Source organism: Microcebus murinus, chromosome 13 (assembly GCF_040939455.1).
Source record: "Microcebus murinus isolate Inina chromosome 13, M.murinus_Inina_mat1.0, whole genome shotgun sequence".
Lineage (NCBI taxonomy): Eukaryota > Metazoa > Chordata > Mammalia > Primates > Cheirogaleidae > Microcebus > Microcebus murinus.
This window is the reverse complement of record NC_134116.1, coordinates 37,895,232-37,912,269: the sequence shown is the minus strand read 5'-3', so window position 1 is coordinate 37,912,269 and position 17,038 is coordinate 37,895,232. Positions and strand designations below refer to the sequence as shown.

The window sequence follows — 17,038 nt, the reverse complement described above, 5'->3', positions numbered from 1 at the left end:
ATTTTCTTTGGAAAACTAAAAGCTTATTCATACATTTTCCAATTTGAGAATGAGTTGTTTCCCAAAAGTTTACATTTAAGTCAAGTGTTTGAAACTTGAAACACATTTTCCCACAGAAATGTTATTATAAATAGTAGTTAATTCCCAGGCTAGGCCAGTGAAGCTGACTGAGCTCCTAATAGGCAAATATAGATATTTGTAATGAAAATAATATAAAACTATATTATGAAAAAATCTTGCTTTTTAAATTCAGAAGATACATTTAAACATTCAATTTAAATTCATTTCAAATCTTTCATCCATGGTGTTTGAGCCAGGGGCTACTTTTGAGCTTCTTTGCCTCTTTCCTTAAACCTAGAAATGCTACAATGCAAATGAGGGGGAGAGTGGAAGGTGTTAAACTGGGGTGGGTGGGAGATAAAGGGACCTTATAACAGTTTTGGGAAGGCAAATATGTTATTTTAACCCAGATGTAGGGCTTTCTATTCTTATTTCTAAGAGTACAGTGAAGCTAGTACCCCATAGGATAGAGGAAGGGATAGAGGAGACTTTGATTTCTCAGAATTCAAGAATCATTAATATGCATGTGTCCAGAGGTAGATAACAGAGATGTCTGTGGGCAGTTGGTATGTGCAAATTGTCAGTCAGCTAACTCATCAAGCTGGTGGACCCTGAGTGCACAGGCAGCAGATCTGGGCTCCTCACAGCAGTGTGCTACCTAGTGGAAAACAAAAGTAAGTGGATTCACATAGGAGACCTGTAGAAATGTTGACAGGATGTGATAAGGACATCAATTTCCAATATAGAGGATTAGAATGTCTTGATCTATTCCTAGACCACCTATTCTACTCTAGTGACCTACTTATTCTTTAACCAATGCCATACAGTGGTAAAACTTTTTATAAAATATTTTAACAACAGGTTTATAAATTTAAATTCAACAGAGATCATCTAACACAATAATTTGTACTAACAGGTTAACTCAGTTGTATAGAACTCATAATAAAACTTATCTTTCCAACTCTGTGCATGTGTTTGAACTTTCTAGAACTATTAATAGCAGAAACAATAGAATGGTAGGCTAATACTGTTTAAACAGGCGTCCTCAAACTACGGCCCGGGGGCCACATGCAGGTGTTTTTGCCTGTTTGTTTTTTTACTTCAAAATAAGATATGTGCAGTGTGCATAGGAATTTGTTCATAGTTTTTTTAAAAACTATAGTCCAGCCCTCCAATGGTGTGAGGGACAGTGAACTGGCCCCCTGTTTAAAATGTTTGAGGATCCCTGGTCTAGGGAACAACTGTCAGTCTAAACCTGATTCCAAATGTTTGGGGAAAGCATGATTTGTCTCACTGGTGGCCTTTATAGTAAGTGAATGTTATAAAATTGAATTTGTAAAGTTATCCTAATCAAATACTACTTTTCTTATTTATATATAGTTTATATATAAGATTTGTTTATAAAATGGGTTCCACTACCCATAAATTTTAAAACTAAATCATTCTAATACTTAAACTTGTGCTGCCCTCAACATCATTCAAGTGTTTATTTTTTATTGAGATATAATTCACACACCACAAGGTATAAAAGTGTTCAATTCACTTTCAGTACATTCACAAAGTCGTGCATTGATCACCACTAATTCCTGTTTATCAGATTTTTTATTATTTAAAAAAATGGAAAAACAAAAGTATAATTTTCATTCAATAAATACCACTTGATCCTCATGCAGTTTTGCTGCAGAAAGCGAAGCCCATGATTTTAGAATAATGACAGCAATTTAATAATCAGTTTTCACACAGTTTCAATAATTGCAGCAATTTCCTTGAATTGTCTGTAGAAATTCTGGAGAGAAAGGGAAAAAAATAATATTAATTATGCTTTTTGAGGATATTTAAATAGCTCTTTTAATTACATCTGATTATCAGAGGCTATACAACATATTAAGTTTGCATTTTAATGTTACCTTCTCAACTTTTGAAGGCTACTAAAGACACAAACAGATACACTTTTACTATTGTGGAGTTGGATACTTAGCTCATGACCAAACTTTTTAAAAAGCACAGGAGAAAGTTATTTTAAGATCACACAGGAGCTGGGTGTGGTGGCTCCCGCCTATAATCCCAGCACTATGGGAGGCTGAGGTGGGTGGATTGCTCAAGGTCAGGAGTTCAAAACCAGCCTGAGCAAGAGCGAGACCCTGTCTCTACTATAAATAGAAAGAAGTTAATTGGCCAACTAATATATATAGAAAAAAATTAGCTGGGCATGGTGGCGCATGCCTGTAGTTCCAGCTACTCAGGAGGCTGAGGCAGTAGGATTGCTTGAGCCCAGAAGTTTGAGGTTGCTGTGAGCTAGGCTGATGCCACGGCACTCACTCTAGCTTGGGCAACAAAGCGAGACTCTGTCTCAAAAAAAAAAAAAACAAGATCACACAGGAAAGATTTATTAAATACCCCACACTGTCCTAAACACTGAAGATAAAAAACAAAGAAAGACAGGTAGTTCCAGGCCTCAATACACTTTAAATCTAGTGAAAGAATGTATTTCAGGGTAGTAAGGGATGTCTTGTTTAAGATTATGGGTTCAATTACAATAAGAGAGACTCAATATTAACAATGGGTATGGTGGAAGTCTTTCCGTCATTTAAAAATTAAGCTGGTAATGGTGTGTCTCCTATAGAAGTCGTGTTCTTTTTTCTAAATCTCGGGTGAGAGAGGGATCAAAGAAATTCTGTTTTCCTTTCTTTTCCTGTACCTGGCAGAAAGCTAAGAGGCAAATTTGAAACTTAACCCCAGCAATTAGGATACCCTATAAAGATTTACATAGTTCTATTTTCCTTTTTATTTGGTCTTAATTTTTTATTTTGCTACTTAAGAATTTTCTTTTAATTTATAGATAAACCTGTCACAGAATGAAGCATGGTGTAACTATTTTGTTAAAAATACTTATTGATGGTCAAAATTTTAGCTATCCAAAAGATCTGCTGGACACAGAGGCTCACACCTGTAATCCCAGCACTTTGAGAGGCCAAAGTAGGAGGATCATTTGAGGCCAGAAGTTGGAGACCAGCCTGGGCAAGTTAGCAAAATCTAGTCTCTACAAAAAGTAAAAAAATTAGCTGGTGTGCTAGTGAGTGCCTGTAGACCTAGCTAATCGGGAGGCTGAGGCAGGAGGATAGCTTGAGCCCAGCAGTGTGAGCTATGATCGTACCACTTCACTCCAGCCTTGGCAACAGAAGATCCTGTCTCTTAACAATAACCACCAAAAAAAACCAAAAAAAAACCAACATGCAAACTTTTTGTTATAAAATGAGGAAGTCTGAAGATCTAATGTATAGTATGGTGACTACAGTTAATAATATTGTACTATTTGAAATTTGCTAGGGGCCTAGATTTGAAGTGTTCTCACCACACACACACACCCCAATTAAAAACAAAAGGGTAACTATGTGTGTTGATGAATTTGTTAATTAGCTTGATTGTGGTAATCATTACACAATGTATATGTTCATCAAATCATCAAATTGTATACTTCAAAAATATATAATTTTTATTTGTCAATTATATGGCAATAAAGCGGGGGGGGGGAATTGCTTCATTTGTAACATTTTTCCTATGAAAAAAAAATTTCTAGAGGTGGAATCAGAGAGCATGGATGCTACACACAGAAGTAAGAATTAGGCCAGCTCTGTGAATTCCACGAAAAGGATTGAAACCTATATTCTCTTTTGAAATTGATTTAGTCTTCATATTCAGTTGATGGCTACTCCCGTATCACAATATACTACATTTATTTCCTTTGTACCAAGTCCCAATTCCTTCCAAGACACTAATCAACATTAATAATGTTAAATCAGTGACCATTATTTTTGTTTTAAAGCAGGGATATCTATTTTAAAAGAAAGAAATCAAAGGGAAATAAATTCCTTAAAATGCAGCTTACAAAAGAAGAAATTAAAAGTATCATAAATGGTGGTATATGAGAGGCTTTTCTTAAAAAGGAAGTCTAGGACCAATGTATATTATTAGTTAATTTTACAAAGAATTCACTTTTTATTTCCATTTCATCCACTATCGTTGCTTTTCTTGACTTTTAAAGTACTAACTGCTATGAGATTCTTATCTATTCACTCACCAAAGGGATCAAAACAAACAAAACCAAAATTGTACAGAACAGTTAAATTAATGACAAAACATCTCCTAGTATTTTCAAAAGAAAATCTGACTTATTGCCCACCCTCTTTTTGTCTTCCTCAGTTAGAAAAAAGAGATAAGATGATAATATGAGTAACATAACTCTGAATATAAACTACTGAGTTACTTAAATCTCTAGCTGATAAAAACAGTCAACAAGGGGGGGGCAGAAATGGCAGGGGGAACAATATATGTAACCCTAACAATATATGTACCCCCATAATATGATAAAATAAAATAAAAAACAGTCAACAAGTACAGTTGCTGTGATCTGTATTTTTGTAAACATTAATTGTCAGAAAATTCAGGGTCATCACTACTCAAAGAAAACATTCATTTAGCTTAACATTCTTGAATATTAAGCCTAAAAGAATAAGAATAAAATAGTTAACTACAAAGTAAACAGCCTGCCAGAGAAAATGAAAATTTCCTATGTTTACTCACAGAGGAGTACTGTTATAGTGATCAAATGGCATAGTACACAAATTCAGCACCTTATATTGAAAATAATTTATTAAATTTCCAAAGAAAACAAACTTAGATCTTTTGTGTGTGCTACTAATAAATGTTAGGCATGTCAATTTACAAATAAATGTAAAATTTTCTCTTAAGAAAGATTTTATACATATTTTTAAGCATCAACTACAGAAGAATTAACTAAAATTAAAATGAGTTAAATCACAAACCTGAAACTGCGGAATTGTCATTTCAAAGGACTTGTTCTTTATTTGGCCTGAATGATCTGCCACTTTTAGCAACACTGCAACATAAGGATACTTAAGAGATCTGCAACTGTCGGAGCTCACAGCCATTCCCAGTTTCCACTGAAAATCTATAAGCTTTAATAAAAGAGCACAAAACAATAGTAGTAACACTGCTTTGGATGCAGATATTTATTTATCTTCATTTTAATATTGCTAAAGGAATAATAATCAAATGAAAAGGTAATATGGGTTATAAACAGAGTTAGAAAACAACACTGTCATAGTTACAAAAGGGAAAAAGCAAAAAGTGAAAAAATGAAAAAACTCTACCCAATGTACAATGGAAGTGGAAGGAAGATGTGGCTGTGCTGGTTTTCCCTAATAGGCTTCAATTTTGCTTCTGTACTTTAGGGGACTCCAAATGCTTTGGAGCATCTTTTACTTTTACTTTCTTGTTCCATGCCTTCCCTCATTCCATACCCCAAAAGTAAAATGCAAGATGGGTTATAATATATGATCTTCATAGTTGGTTGAGGCATACATGGAATCATTCCATTTCTTACCTCAACATAGTCTTCAGGCTAAAACTTTATGTTAGCATAAATAGTGGCAAGGTATTTTTGATTGCATCAGCATTCATGACAGATACATGACCCAGGTGATGTGCTATGCATTCCACATGTATTAAGTGCCTCACTGAATCACCATCATATTATAGGTTATTATTTCCATTTTGCAGATGACAAAACCTAATTTCAGAGAGCTTAGGTAATGTGCATGTATAAGGCCATATGTTTTTGGAATCAGAATCGAAACCAAAGTTATTTGACTCCAAAGATTATATGCTTATTGACTACTGGCTGCTTAAATACTTTTTATCCAATTACTGTCAATGATTATTCAGTGATGCCATGTCATAAAACAGTATTGGGTAAATGCTGCTCTTAATAGTAACTCTCAAACAGGGGTCCTCAAACTATGGCCCATGGGCCACATGCAGCCCGCCGAGGACATTTATCCGGCCCGCAGGGTGTTTTTGCCACCGCTGCCTATCCTGCTTAGCAGCCGACTCGTCCCGGGCCCACAGTGTGCATGTGTAGAATGTGTGCTGCACTCTCCAACAGCCCTCCAACGGTCTGAGGGACAGTGAACTGGCCCCTTGTTTAAAAGGTCTGAGGACCCCTGCTCTAAAACATAAGACTGTAGGTGGAGGAATCTTGTCTGTCTTGTTTCCAAAGTTCAGCCTGGTATATACCAGTTACTCAAAAAATACTTGCTTATTGACTGGATACCTTTTGCTACCAAACTAATACTGTGCTGGCAAAAAGCTTGGCTTGTTAATACATTTCTTTTTATGAAAGGTGGGATTGATATGAAGACCAAAATTTCCTCCTGTCTCAGACTGGCTCTGGACAAATCTGCTATAGCATTAAGGACAAGATGGTTCTGATAAAAGGTTAACATCTTTAATAAGTAAAAAGACTGTATAAACTCATTTTAAATAAAATTTCTTCACACAAAAATGGAGAAGGGACAGTAAGAAAGTCAAGAAGAACTATAAATGGCTAATAAACATATGAAAAGGTGCTTACCTTCATTAAGGAAGAGGGAAATACAGATTAAAACTACAATGAGCTACTATTACACACCTACCAAATGGAAAAAATTTAAGTCTCACAATTTCAGGTCCTGGCAAGGAAGGAAGGGTCACATGCTGTTGATGTAAGTCTAAATTGGGCCAATCTTTTGGAAAACTGGCTTTTCATCATAAAACTAAAGTTATGCACACTGTGACCTAGCAATTCTACTGGGGATATAACCCAGAAAAACTTGTGCATTATGTAAATACATAAGAATACTCCTAGTAGCTTTATTTGTAATAGTCTTAAACTGTAAACACCCCAAATGTTCATCAGTAATAAAATAAATGAAATGCTATACAGTAATGAATATGAACGAACTTCTGTTACACTTTTTTTTTTTTTTTTTGAGACAGAGTCTCACTGTGTTGCCCAGGCTAGAGTGCCACGGCATCAGCCTAGCTCACAGCACCTCAAACTCCTGGCCTGCCAAGTAGCTGGGACTACAGGCATGCGCCACCCTGCCTGGCTAATTTTTCTATATATTTTTTTAGTTGTCCAATTAATTTCTTTCTATTTTTAGTAGAGACAGGGGTCTCGCTCTTGCTCAGGCTGGTTTTGAACTCCTGACCTTGAGCGATCCGCCTGCCTCGGCCTCCCAGAGTGCTAGGATTACAGGCATGAGCCACTGTGCCAGGCCAAACTTCTGTTACACTTAACACCAAAAATGTTAAAAGAAACAAGTTGAAAAGTTATATAATTCCATTCACTTCAACTTGAGGAACAGGTAGTAAAACTATAAAGAGAAGTAAGAATACGAATAATACAGAAGGACAAAAAGGATAATCACACCTTTAGGGTGGAAGTGGGGTGATTGGGAGAGATATGTGGTGGGCTTCAGGGGTACTGGTAATGTTCCATTTCTTGACTGTTGATTGTGGTTACACAGGTATTCACTTTTAAATGGCTCATTAAACTGTCCATATTTATGCACTTTTTTGTACATATACTACCTTGCACATATAGTAGAAAGAGAAAGAAATGCAAATCAGTGAGTACCACATTTCTGGTTGAAAGGAAAAATTTATTGTAGTCAAGGGAGATCAAGGGAGAAAATTTTACAGAGGAGATAAGCTTTAAGCCCTGTTTTGAAGAATAAACAGAACTGGAATTGAGAGGAAAATTTGTCATATTTATACATTCCAAAAATATATACCTAGCAAAGAATAAATGCTTAATAAATATTAAGCTGAACCAACTATAGAGGAAAATAGTCACCATTTGAGGGATAGAACATTTATTTATCTTAAAGTAGAAGGCTCTTGCAAGGAAATAGGAAAATAAAGTTGACAAAAGTGATCAAAAAGCCAATATTTCTTTGCAAATTGAGCTTTCTGAGCTTTTCAACATACTCTCATATATTTTATTTTACTATGGAAAACTTATCACATTAAGTCATTTAAACTTCTCCTAACAATGGGGAATTACTGAAAGTTTTCAAGTAAAGAGAATGATATCAAAATATTAAGATATACTCATCTGGTGGCAGCAGAACACAATAATTCAAGTATGAGGTTATAAGTGCCTGAACCAAGGTGGTGACAAGTAGGATTAAGCTGATCCTATGAAGAATTCATCACTAGGTCTTAATGATTATCTAAATAATCATGAGATACAACTATAGTTGCTTATAGATAACTTATAAAAAACTGAGCCTGGATAACTGGGAGAATGCTGATATCATGTATCAATCAGGACTTTATATATTTTAAGTCCAAAGGTATCATTAAGAGGTGATGTTAGGGCCGGGCGCTGTGGCTCACGCCTGTAATCCTAGCTCTTGGGAGGCCGAGGCGGGCGGATTGCTCAAGGTCAGGAGTTCAAAACCAGCCTGAGCAAGAGCGAGACCCCGTCTCTACTATAAATAGAAAGAAATTAATTGGCCAACTGATATATATATAAAAAATTAGCCGGGCATGGTGGTGCATGCCTGTAGTCCCAGCTACTCAGGAGGCTGAGGCAGGAGGATCGCTTGAGCCCAGGAGTTTGAGGTTGCTGTGAGCTAGGCTGATGCCACGGCACTCACTCTAGCCTGGACAACAAAGCGAGACTCTGTCTCAAAAAAAAAAAAAAATTAAAAAAAAAAAAAAAGAGGTGATGTTAGGTATAACTCGATAGGAATGTTTGATAAATGGCTAAACATCTAAGAACAGAATTCAAAGGAATTCATGAATAGAGATAGTTTTTATTTCAGTTCAATAGTGATCTCCAAAAATTGAACTAGGAACTTCTTAATCTTATTCAGCCTGTTCAACTCCTTGATGGAATAATTTTCATTTTTACCATTCACAGTAAAATGTTAGAGTAAAACATTGCCTATGAGTCTCAGGTTCTGAAATAAAACTGGATTACCTAGAAAATTTCAAGCAGAAAAGCAATTAAGGAGCACAATGTTGGAATCCATTGACCATTGAAACAGTGAAATTGTCAGGTGAGGAAATAAGGAAAGCTGCCATCAAGACATTTACTGTGCAAAATTAGTATTCATGAATAAAGCCAGGATTAGGTGTATGAGATGAGAATTTCCAAAATTCTAAACTCAACACTGAAATGCAAATTAAAAGCAAACCTTCTAATAAATGTGGTTTAACCTTAAATAGTAATTACTGCACAGAAGATTTTTAAAAAGAAAAAAAAGTACAAAAGAAAAAAATTAGAACGGCGAGCACACTTACCACTATGGAGAATATTAAGAATAAAATAATGTACATGGTAGCCCTAAAATTCTTATAAAGAAAAAGATTAAAAAAGCAAAATATGCAAACAAAAAAGCTAGTAGTAAAAATGAAATATAAAAACATCCATAACTAAAATGAATACAAAGAAAAATAATCAGAAAGCAAATTTAGATTAAAAAAGTAAACAAAGAAATTAGCTTTAGTAGTAACACTAAAAAGTAATTGATATAAAGGCTAAAGCTATTAGTTATATAAAAACACCACTATAAAAACTATCTATAGGCCAGGCGTGGTAGCTCACACCTGTAATCCTAGCACTCTGGGAGGCCGAGGCAGGCAGATTGTTCAAGGTGAGGAGTTTGAAACCAGCCTGAGTGAGAGTGAGACCCTGTCTCTACTATAAATAGAAAGAAATTAATTGGCCAACTAATATATATAGAAAAAATTAGCTGGGCATGGTGGCGCATGCCTGTAGTCCCAGCTACTCGGGAGGCTGAGGCAGAAGGGTTGCTTGAGCCCAGGAGGTTGAGGTTGCTGTGAGCTAGGCTGACGGCACAGCACTCACTCTAGCTTGGGCAACAAAGTGAGACTCTGTCTCAAAAAAAAAAAATAAAAAACTATCTATAGCCGGGCGTGGTGGCTCACGCCTGTAATCCTAGCACTTTGGGAGGCCGAGGCGGGCGGATTGCTCAAGGTCAGGAGTTCGAAACCAGCCTGAGCGAGACCCCGTCTCTACCAAAAATAGAAATAAATTAACTGACCAACTAAAAATATATATACAAAAAATTAGCCGGGCATGGTGGTGCATGCCTGTAGTCCCAACTACTCGGGAGGCTGAGGCAGTAGGATCGCTGAGCCCCGGAGATTGAGGTTGCTGTGAGCCAGGCTGACGCCATGGCACTCACTCTAGCCTGGGCAACAAAGTGAGACTCTGTCTCAAAAGAAAAAAAAAAAAAACTATCTATAAAATTAACGGCTCATATATATTTTGAGTAAGGGAGGGAGGCCCCATTATTTAGTCTTTACTAAGTAATACTATGTTAGGCAGTGAAGATATATTTTGGAATTTACATTCTAGTGGGGAAGACAGACAATAAACAAGTATGAATGAAATTGTAGTATTATAAACAGTGTGAAAATGCAGGGTAAGGTGACAGAGTGATCAAGAAGACTATTTAGATAAAGCCCGGGGAAAACCTCTTTGAGGAGGTGGCTTTTGAGTAGAAAGAAACTGGAATAAAGTGAAGGGGAAAAGCCACAGGATCTCTGGAAGAAAAGGGCATTCATGATGGAGGGAGAAGCATGTCTGGCATGTTCAGAGAACATGTGGCTGGAAGAGCATGAGCTAGGAACAGTGGTAAGAGATGAGGAATCCAGTTTTGAAAAGCCCTGTAGGCCAAGGTAAATACTTAAGACTTTTTTCTGATGAGAATTCCTTAAAAAGATTTGAACAGTAGACGGGAGATTGCAAAAGGCTCATCCAGATTAATGGGGAAGACATTAAGTTTATCAGAGAAAGCAGAGGGAGACCCATTTGGGAGGCTAAGGCACAGCATTCAAGGAAAGAGTATGGTGGGCTGGGCCCAGGTGGCAGCATGGAGAGGTGAATTTTGAGTATATTTTTTTTTTTTTTTTTTTGAGACAGAGTCTCGATTTCTTGCCTAGGCTAGAGTGAGTGCCGTGGCGTCAGCCTAGCTCACAGCAACCTCAAACTCCTGGGCTTAAGCAATCCTACTGCCTCAGCCTCCCGAGTTGCTGGGACTACAGGCACGAGCCACCAAGCCCGGCTAATTTTTATATATATATATATATATTAGTTGGCCAATTAATTTCTTTCTATTTTTATAGTAGAGACGGGGTCTCGCTCAGGCTGGTTTTGAACTCCTGACCTTGAGCAATCCGCCCGCCTCGGCCTCCCAGAGTGCTAGGATTACAAGCGTGAGCCACCGCGCCCGGCCTTGAGTATATTTTTTAAAATAGAGAAAACAGTATGCTGATAGATTGTACACAAGGTGTGAGAAAAAGAGTCGTCTCAAGTTCCAACATTAACTCCAACGTTTTGGCCCTGATGACAGGACCATTTACTGAGATGAGAGACATTGGGAAAACAGGTGTTGGGAGGGGGGCCTGGAGGGTGGGAATCAAGTCTGTGGTTTTGAACACTTTAAGTTTAAAACACCTGACTTCCAAGGGAAGATGGCAAGTGAACAATTGAATAGTGAGCCAGGTATTCAGGGGAGTCACTGGAGCTGGATATATACATTTTGGATCATGAGCATATAGATGGTATATATGTAGTCTTTAGATTGGATGAAAACACTTAGGAAGTGATTAGGGAGAAACGAGCTCTGAGGAACCTACCCTGGAACACAACAGAGATTATGAAGAGGAGAGGCAAAGGAGCCTCCAGGAGAACAAGCAGTGAGGTAGGAGGAAAACCAAAAGAATGACTCCTAGAGGAGAAATGAAGTGTTTCAAGGAGAAAGTAATCAAGTGTGTCAATGTTGCTGGGAGGTCAGATAAGATGAGGACTGAAATTGGCCCACTGGATTTGGTAACATAGGGATCAATAGTGACTTTGACAAGAGTAGGGTATAAAAGCCTTAGGAGAATGGGCTTGAGAGAGAATGGGGAGGTGAGCAGACACTGTCAGTACAGATGTCTCAGTAAAGTTTTGCTGTAGAGAAAAACATATACAGGAGACTAGCTGAAGGTGGATGAGAACAACAAAAAAAAGCTTTTTTTCAAGATGTCACCAGCACATATTTGGTAGTGATTTGGTACAGTGAAGAAATGTCAATTGTGGAATTATGGAGGCAAAAAGCAATAATTATAGTTCTTCTGTTGGTGAGGATAGAATTGATTTTACAAGAAGAGGGGTTGGCCTTAGACGGACCCGCCAACAATGCATTCATAAATACAGAAGGTAAGGCAGAGTACAAAGACAGGCAAAATGCTAAATGTGGGGATGGGAAAAATGAAAAAAATCCTCTTCTGGGTGATTTTATTTTCTCAGTTATATAAGTATGGTCATCAGCAGAGGGTGAGGAAGGAATAGTCATAATTTGGTGAGAGAAGTTAAAAAAAGAGAGCTGAAGAGTAAATAAATGAGGATAACTGTATTTACTCCATGGAGTCATGATAATTGTATGTCAGTGCAGGGACTCCTTAGAAAAAGTTTAGTGCTCAATTATTATTACTGACTGGAATTTAAAAATATAAACTGCAAATATATTTAGAGAAATGTAATGGCTATCACTTACTAACCTCAATAACTTAATAGAGCTGAGTTTAAGCAAATCATACTTCACAAAAGAAATTTTTGAAAAAGAGCCTAAGTTCTAAAATTATGACTGGCTCTTCCTTATAAATACAATTTAGTTAATTCCTCAATGCAGTATTAGCCCCAAAATTTCTCAAGGACTTTACTCACATTAACAGTTCCCCAATCCCTTCTTATATTAACAGTGCCAAAAAGGAAGTATACTTATTTTCCATTAAAGAATTTAAATTTCAGCACCTATTATCAGTACTGAAATTCTGTGTCCTCTTTATGCACAGATAATTAGAATACCTACCCTTACTGGATTGTTGTGTGGATTACGAAGCACATTCCTCGGGTAGTGGCTAGCAAAGAGCAAACAATCAACAAATAGTAGCTATAATATTAGAGGTAGTATTGCTATTTGTAGTATTGATAACACTAATTTTAATTATAAACTTCCCATTCTTTTGAACTCTCACTGGAGGTAAGGTCCTAATTAACCTGGCAGATTCATATGTTGGTGACAAAGAAATGTTTAAAGAAAAAAACATGACACTATAGCTCATGGAATTCAAACTAACATTAGCTCTAAATATTAGGTATATCTGGTACATTTAAAAAGTATAGGCCAGGTGCAGTGGCTCACACCTGTAATCCTAGTACTCTGGGAGGCTGAGGCAGGTGGATCATTTGAACTCAGGAGTTTGAGACCAGCCTGAGCAAGAGCGAGACCCTGTCTCTACTAAAAATAGAAATTATATGGACAACTAAAAATATATATAGAAAAAATTAGCCAGGCATAGTGGTGTATGCCTGTAGTCTCAGATACTTTTGAGGCTGAGGCAGGAGGATCGCTTGAGCCCAGGAGTTTGAAGTTGCTATGAGCTCCAGCCTAGGCAACAGAGTGAGATTCTGTCTCAAAAAAAAAAAAAAGACCAACAACAAAAAAAGTATATACAAATGCTTCTGGACTTACGATGGGGTTATAGCCCCATAAACCCACTGTAAATTGAAAAATGTCATAAAGTTGAAAATGCATTTAATACACCTACCTTAGCAAACATCATAGCAGCCAAGTCTACCTTAAACATGCTCAACACTTACATTAGCCTACATTGGGCAAAACCATCTGGCAATGCAGAGTACTAGTTTTTTACCCTCATGATTGCATGGCTGACTGGGAGTTGTGGTCTATTGCCACTGCCCAACATCACGAGTACCCTTACTGCTTTCTACTAAATATGCAAGATTTGTATCATCATAAAGTTGAAAATCATAAATTGAACCATCAAAAGTCAAGTACTATCTGTATTACAAACATAAATGACTTATAGCTAGGTTTTGAATTTTTTCCCTCTAAAATACTCTTGAATGCACATTACCATTTTGTCCAGCAGTGTAATATTTAAAAAACGTATCATAAATTATGATAAAAATGTTCAATTTAGGAGTTCTTGGAGGTAAAACTCACAAAAGTAGGCTGGGCGCGATGGCTCACGCCTATAATCCTAGCACTCTGGGAGGCCGAGGCGGGAGGATTGCTTGAGGTCAGGAGTTCAAAACCAGCCTGAGCAAGAGCGAGACCCCATGTCTACTATAAAAATAGAAAGAAATTAATTGACCAACTAAGACATATATAGAAAAAATTAGCTGGGCATGGTGGCGCATGCCTGTAGTCCCAGCTACTCGGGAGGCTGAGGCAGCAGGATTGCTTGAGCCCAGGAGTTTGAGGTTGCTGTGAGCTAGGCTGACTCAAAGGTACTCACTTTAGCCTGGGCAACAAAGTGAGACTCTGTCTCAAAAAAAAAACAAAAAAAACCTCACAAAAGTGTGAGAGTCCTCCTAGAGTTTTTAACTCTGAGGCTTGTCCAGACCCAGCCTCCAGCAATTTGTCAATTACAGTTTAGGCATTAGAATCTGTGGGCCTTCTGCTCTGGTAAATTGTGATTCTGTTTGCCAGTCTGTCTCACCAATTTTGGGGACAGCGGTTTGCCCTGTAACCTCACAGATAAGAAGAGTTGTAGGTTTTTCAGTTGTTCAGCTTTTACTTGTTGTTAGGAGACAGCAATGACTTCCAAGCTCCTTACATGCTGGATCAGAAACTAGAGGTCTGTCACTTTTTATAATTTTCTTCATGAAGATTTTAAACATCTTTTGTTAGATTTATTGCAAGGTACTTTATAATTTCTTAATGTTGTAAATTACATCTTCTTTAAAATTATATATTCCAAGTCTTTGTGTCTAAACTATAGGAAAACAGTTGAATCCCTGAGCTAAATTCTCATATTAACTCTAATTATCTATAAATTATCTTGGCTTTTCTTATGTGATTATATAACTATAAACGACTACATAGATGAAATATGTAGTAGGCCGAATAATGTTCCCCCAAATACATCCATGACCTAATCTCCAAAATCTGTGAATATGTTACCTTAGGGGACAAAACAAATTTTGCAGATGTGAACAAAATTAAGGATTTGACACAGGGAGAGTTTCCTGGATTATCCAGGTTGTTCCAATGTAATCACAAGGGTCCTTATAAGAGGGAGGTAGGAAGATCAGAGAAGACAATGTGAATATAGAAGCAGAGGTTGAAATGGTGTGCTTTGAAGACAGAAGTAGAAGCCACAACCCAAGGAATACAGCTTCTAGGAGCAATAAGATTCTCCCCTATAGCCTCCAACAGGAACACAGCCCTGCTTACACCTTGATTTTAGCCCCATAAGACTAGTTTTGGACTTCTGACCTCCAAAACTGTAAAAGCTACATTTGTGTTGTTTTAAGCCAAAAAAGGAGTTCAATTTTTAAAATCCTATAACTAGTATAATTCAGTTTCAGGCTATCTTACCAAAACAAATGATTTAATGTAAGCGAATAGGTAAAATGATTTATGAGAGATGGAATCAAAGTGCACTAATTCATGTAACTCTGAGTGAAGTCAGGTAGAGGGTTCATAACTATCTGAGTCCCCCTACCTGAGTTCCCCAGGAATCCTCAAAGGCTACAGCAGGGTCAGTTGGAGAGAAATGACAGAGACCAGACAATGGACACCTCTCTCAGCCCCTGTATTCTCATTATTTCTTACCTCAGCCTTTTCTTATATTTTGTACAGACTCCTGACCTAAAGTATTCTAGTTTTAGTACTCTTCTGGAAAGTGTTATAAGTTATCTGTCTAAAAATAGCTTATTAACTAAAACAGCATAAGAACATTTGAAACAAAGAGTCCTAAGATATACTTTCAAAAGTCAAATTCTTATTCCCAGCATACAAAAATATATACTCTTAAAAGGTTAAAAAGTTATATACTCCAACTTCAAAATAACTTTTTTTAGGGACTAAAAAAATGTCTGCGATGCTATCTTTGTAAACTTTAGCGATTTCTTCTATATCCATCACATTCTAAAATAGTGTGTTCCTAGCTTCGAATAAATGTTGTCTAATCAAAGAAGAACAATACTTGGTCTGTATTCTTTGGGCTGGGGTGAGTGGGGAAGCTTTAATGACAATGGCAGCGGCTACCAGCTCAGGTGCAAAGAGAAAGGAGCCATACAGGGAGGCTGGCTGAAGGTCACTGGCTCACGGACACAGGCCCTGGACTGGGGGAAGAAGGCGGGAAGGCTCCCGACGGTACCGTCCCCTGGCTGTGGGAGGCTGGCCCAGGGCTGTCGCCGTTCCTCGCCCCGCGGGGGCCGGCTAAGGACAGGGCGGGGCGGCCACTCACCTGGTTGGTCACCTGAAACGGAAGCAGAAAACATCACTTAGGGAAAGATTTTTCTTGCTCCAAAGCCCCGCTGTCCCCTCAACTTCCAGGCCAGGACTTACCTGGGATTTAGCATCCAGCAGCGGCTCGCAAACCCCCTCCATGACAAGCGTCCAGGGCTTGCGCCGCGGACTCAAGCGGACTGTCCCCCCCTAGCCAACACTTCCGCTTCCGCTTCCTGCCCCTGGCGGCATGGCGCACGCCGCGGAGGTAGGGGCACCGGAAACAAGCATCTTTGTGTAACTCATCTTTTGTCTCAAACACCAGTTTTAAGCAGTTACTGAACAACAGGAAAGGTATTGCAGAAGAAAAGGCCGAAGACTTGGGAGATACTTTGTGAAATGAAGTACTAGTTCAAATGTAGGATGTCGCCTCCCCCGTCTAAAGCTATAGATGTGGGCTCTTCCAGTCTGTAGCACAGAGTGTCGCTTCTGCGCCAGCGCAAACTTCCTAAGCAAATTTGAAAGCGGCTGGAGTGCCACGCCCGCTCCTCTTGGAAGTTTGCTGAGAGGGAGATTTCTGTGGGGACGATAGTTATAAGATGAATTTCCGTCGCTTGGTTTTACTTCACTGGCATAGGTGTGTGCGGGGAGAATGCTTTTCTGTATCCCCGCGGTCACTGTCCTACACCAACCCTCAACCTAACTGCATCAATACCTTCCCATCCGGTTTTCCCACTTCTCTCATTAGGTTTGTTCCGGGTGAGAACCCGAAAAATATCATAAAGCCTGTCAAGCAGAAGCAGCAGGAGTCTGGATAGCCCAGGGTCATAAATTTTAACTTCGACTAC

General features: G+C 38.1%; 1 protein-coding gene across 2 annotated transcripts; it reads right to left on the bottom strand.

Moving 5' to 3' along the window:
* Positions 1-1,643: 1,643 nt before the first annotated feature.
* Positions 1,644-16,437, bottom strand: COMMD6 (COMM domain containing 6). 2 transcript variants are annotated; one of them, XM_012737067.2, is made up of 4 exons: positions 16,311-16,437; positions 16,210-16,221; positions 4,884-5,036; positions 1,644-1,846 (listed from the first exon to the last, which is right to left on the bottom strand). In XM_012737067.2, the coding sequence occupies exons 1-4, from the start codon at positions 16,350-16,352 to the stop codon at positions 1,796-1,798; spliced, it is 258 nt and encodes an 85-aa protein (XP_012592521.1). In that variant the 5' UTR covers positions 16,353-16,437; the 3' UTR covers positions 1,644-1,795. The 2 variants fall into 2 exon arrangements, with proteins under 2 accessions (XP_012592521.1, XP_075865486.1); XM_076009371.1 differs by lacking the exons at positions 16,210-16,221; positions 16,311-16,437 and adding an exon at positions 12,798-12,821.
* Positions 16,438-17,038: the final 601 nt, after the last annotated feature.